This window comes from Quercus robur, chromosome 7 (genome assembly GCF_932294415.1).
Source record: "Quercus robur chromosome 7, dhQueRobu3.1, whole genome shotgun sequence".
Classification (NCBI taxonomy): domain Eukaryota; kingdom Viridiplantae; phylum Streptophyta; class Magnoliopsida; order Fagales; family Fagaceae; genus Quercus; species Quercus robur.
Genome location: NC_065540.1, coordinates 585292 through 589618, shown reverse-complemented (window position 1 = coordinate 589618; position 4327 = coordinate 585292). Strand labels below are relative to the sequence as shown.

The 4327-nt window shown below is 35.0% G+C and overlaps 1 protein-coding gene across 1 annotated transcript; it reads left to right on the top strand.

The window, feature by feature from the left end:
• Positions 1-2074: 2074 nt before the first annotated feature.
• LOC126690770 (elicitor-responsive protein 1-like) lies at positions 2075-3244 on the top strand. Its single transcript, XM_050385898.1, has 4 exons — positions 2075-2246; positions 2364-2429; positions 2542-2683; positions 2914-3244. Exons 1-4 carry the CDS (start codon positions 2180-2182, stop codon positions 3053-3055), a joined length of 417 nt encoding a protein of 138 aa, XP_050241855.1. The 5' UTR covers positions 2075-2179; the 3' UTR covers positions 3056-3244.
• The last annotated feature ends 1083 nt before the right edge of the window (positions 3245-4327 follow it).

Below are 4327 nucleotides of genomic sequence, written 5' to 3'. Positions count from 1 at the left end.
AATGAGATCAAATCCGATGAGAAGGTCTCTACCTGTAAGAGGGGATCTAAGGACTTGGCATTTAACAGTTAAGGTTGGAAAAATTCTGATGAGGATAGGCTTACTTTTTAGGGTTATAAGGAATGTTTCTCCATTGGCTGCTCTAAACATTTGGTGATGGGGTAGCCAAAATTCTTGAGGTAAAATTCTCGGGTGAAGGATTGTTGCTGTTGCTCCTGTATCAAATAAGGCTATCACCGGAATAGGTCTAGAGTATGTATCAAGGAGAAGGTGCACTTGGACTATAGGAGTTGGGTTGGTCAAGGGAGCTATTATTGGTTGGGATGTGTAGATGGTTTGGATTTCTGGGTCTGAATCATATTCACTGTTTGGTTCTGAGTCTTCTTCTGAGGTAGAATAAGCCACAATTGCCAAGGCTTGAGGGGAATATCCATCATCCAAGGAAAAGAGTGACTCTATATCTGAGAAAGGAATATCTTCAGCATGAATCTGGGCTTGTTCAAGGAGCTTTGCTGCTTTTCCCTTTTTCGGGCAATTTTTAGCAAAATGGCCTGGTCTCCTGCATACAAAGCAAGCTTTCGAAGTTTTTCCTTTAAACTGTTTCCTCTTAAGAAACTTCCATTTCTTCTTTTTGAAAGTGTTTTTCTTTTTTCCTGCATAATGTCTTTTCTTTCCAAAATATTTTTTGAAATGATATCTTTTTTTCTGTGGATAGGCACAATTTTTCTCATAGCACTTTATTTGCAAATCTTTTCTCCTGCAATTGTCTTTGAGTTTGCTATGGACCTTGTCAATTTCGGAAAGAAATTTCCTCTGATTGCAGAGTTTTTCCAAGGCAATAAGCACATGTTGATAAATTTCTCCCAAAGAAGCTTGTTGTAGAGTTATTTTTTGGAGATTCATCATGCGAAGAGTTTCATCTCCCAATGGTTCTGGAAGGGAGTTAAGAAAAGTATGCTTGGCATTAACATCATCCATACCATTAAAAAAATAATACCTCCTTGACATTCTGTCAAAATGCTTTTCCAAATCTTTCCTTTCAAATGAGCAACATTTCATCAAAAGGAATTCTTCTCGTGCTACCTCTGTGTAATGAGTTACGGAGCCAAGAAATTCATTATGGACAATTGTGAAAAAATCTTCCAACATTTTGCACTGGGCTGCTTGTCTTTGTCTGTATTCTCCTAGATTGATCCACCACTCTCTTAGCCTTCTTGTAATTCTTGCCACAAATTTAGCAATTATCAGAGGCACAATGGCATTCGGGGCTTGCAATTCAGCAGCCAGATTGGCCCTTATTTTTACTGAACCCGACCTGCCAGCCTGTTATGCAAGGTCTACATTTTAGGGTTTGTTTTAACTTTCAAGTATCAACACCATTGTACCATATCCAGGATGTGAATAAGGTGAGGTGGCCCAAAAAATTGATGAGGTTTTTGAATCCATTAATTTGTCTTTAAGCTGAACCGTATGTTTTAACTAATTAATAATGTAACATACAAAATTCAAAAGAAAATATTTTCTAAAAGTAAATGTGAATAGGCAATTACGAGTCTCAGTCATAGTAATTCAATCAGACGACTTAGTAAACAAATTCTAGTTTTAATAGATTAAAACGTACGTATTACCTATTTAATGTTGGAAATTAAGGGGTTGTTGCGTATTGTCTGAAATAGTACACGTACGCTTAGACATCTTATCTTTTATCTCGCTGACTGCTAAATTAACAATAACTTGTTAGTACTATGAAATTCAGCAAAAAAAATTCTTATTAGTACTAAGAAGAGAGAAATCAACCTGTTAAAGAAAGACTGGGGGAAAACTTAATTGAACTGTAGTAAGGTTACATTATACAGTACAGTTCATCCAATTTTCCAATCACAGCATTTCAACTGAAAATCATTAAAAATTTCTTTGTTAAGTTTTCTTGTGGACTTAACCGCACTCTCGCTTAGGTGTCGCATTATGATTGGGAGCCTCAACATACTGTATGGGAGGGAACTGGATGCACATAGAAGAAGGATTCAAAATAATAAAACAAATATAAATAAGTTGTGAATAGAAGCAACCATCACAGGACGAAGCCTACCCCATAACAACATAACTCCAGGAGGCAAGATCACAAGAATCAATCCCTTAAAGTCTTCTTCTCAAGCTTAGTAAGACAGATCATAGAGAGATGGCAAGTGGTATTCTGGAGGTTGTGCTGGTTGATTGCAAAGGCATTCGAGAGAAAGAATTCTTGGGTAATTATTATTTTTTTTCATTTTGCTTTCATGGGATTACTTGGAATCTCTTTTTTTCTCTTTTTAAGTTATTGCTAAGTTTGATTTAAAGTTGGCTAAAAGATCCGAAATTTACAGTGAAAATGAATCCATTCGTTGTGATTCGATATGGAAATCAAGAGTGTAAGAGCAGCGTGGCTGGAGGTTAGCCTACATGATCCATTTATTATGTGCATGTACACTGCAATGCATGTGTCTTTCTTTTTTGGGAACATTTAAATTTCTTTGATAACAAAAGGTGTTTAAGTAATTGTAGGGGAAGGAAAGAAACCAGTATGGAACGAGAAATTTACGTTCAACGCTGAGTACCCGGGTGGTGAAGATCACAAATATAAGCTTACTTTTCATATCATGGACAAGCACAAGATCTCTGATGATGTTTTTGTTGGCGAAACCACGTAAATTTCTCTCTCTCAAAAGAAAATTTATTGAGGTTGTGGAGAAAGTATGTTTTTACAGAAAACATAAATAAATAAAATTAAATAAAAAGAACCCTATAAAATATAAATCTTTGAAACCTTCTCTGGCTAATTAATATTGTTTACCATTACGTGCTTTGACTTGATTAAATTGCTAAAGATTCAAAACTTATTTGTCGTTTTAATTTGGCTAATCTTCATGTGTACAGAATATATGTTAAGGATGTTGTGTCGCTAGGGATGGAAACGGGAAAGGCTGAACTTCGTCGAGGCAAGTATAGGGTTGTCCTTCCCGACAAGACTTATGCCGGAGAGATTTGTGTTGCAGTAAATTTCACTTCAAATGTCTAACTAAATTTATTTATGATAATGCTACATGCGCAAACTTATTGCGGAGACACTTTTTGATTGGCACAATATTATTTTTATTAAGATGGCCTCTACTATCATCAATATTATTGTATACCAATCATAACCTGTCACCTTAATAGTTATGAAGAATATTATGGAATTTATTACTGTCATTGAACTTATTGTTTATGTAATGTGTCAATGCGTTGTTCCTTACTTTTTTTTTTTTTTTTTTTTTTTTTTAAGACTAGTTATTGTTGATTATTATTGTGCTCATGAGTGAGTTTGATAAAAATTGGGTAATAGTGCCCCATTTTAAAGCCCCAAATAAAAATTGTCCCCTTAATTTTTTTGACTCATAATGTAGCTTGTTAGATAGACTTTTTGTGGTTGGTACGAGTCTCTTCCCATCTCCTCTCTTCTTCTCTTGGTAATCTGTCCCGAGGATGGAAATGGGCTATGTCCTCCCCTTCTTCACCTTAATAAAATAATAAATATATTTAATCATAAAAAATAAAAATAAATGAAAAATAATTTTTCATTTAGTCACCAAGATGGGCTGGGACTTGGAAATCCCTCAGTTCAATTAGAAACTCCAGGTTTGCTTCTTTATTGCTTAGAGTCCATCAGTGTATCTTGCCTGCACAAATGAGGGCCCGGCTGTTAAGGTGGGCTTGAACGTACCTATAGTTTTAGCTTTCCCACTGCGTGGTCCAACTAAAAAAATGAGTAGCTTCTGAACTAGTAATTGAAATCCAGAATAAATTAGTTCGGGCATTACATTAGAAAAAAGGTAAAAAATTTTGGAATTCATTTAAAATGATAGGGTAAAAGTGTCTACTAAAGTAGATGAAGCTAACATGAATTGAGCATTCCTTCTTGGTTAGAGCTACTAGCGGTCATGTACTATATATATAGTTTAGAGAGACTCAAAATTTGAGCATTCCTTCGTTAGAGCTATATTATTATCTCTTTGAAAAGAAAATACTTATACTTTCTTTTTCCCTTTAATGCATTGTTACAAATATATATATATATATATATATATAATCCTTCTAATTTTTCTTGCAATATAATTTTATTTTTTGGGATAAATTTGATCTAGTTCTTAAGGCATCCACACAAACCACCGGAACAATAATAATAATAATAATAATTGGTTGGGGGGGGGGGGGGGGTGGAAGAATTTTTACCCAAGCCTAAGGCCCAAATGTTTGGAGGATCCCGTGGAGTGGAATGGGCCAAACCCATCTACTTAAAGTAAGGCCCAAA

What these genes read in the sequence shown, in the direction of transcription:
- LOC126690770 (XM_050385898.1), top strand. Translation starts at nt 2,180, where the DNA reads ATGGCAAGTGGTATTCTGGAGGTTGTGCTGGTTGATTGCAAAGGCATT. An exon ending in TAAGAGCAGCGTGGCTGGAG is followed by an intron (nt 2,430 to 2,541) that starts GTTAGCCTACAT and finishes AAGTAATTGTAG; the next exon opens with GGGAAGGAAAGAAACCAGTA. An exon ending in GTTTTTGTTGGCGAAACCAC is followed by an intron (nt 2,684 to 2,913) that starts GTAAATTTCTCT and finishes TCATGTGTACAG; the next exon opens with AATATATGTTAAGGATGTTG.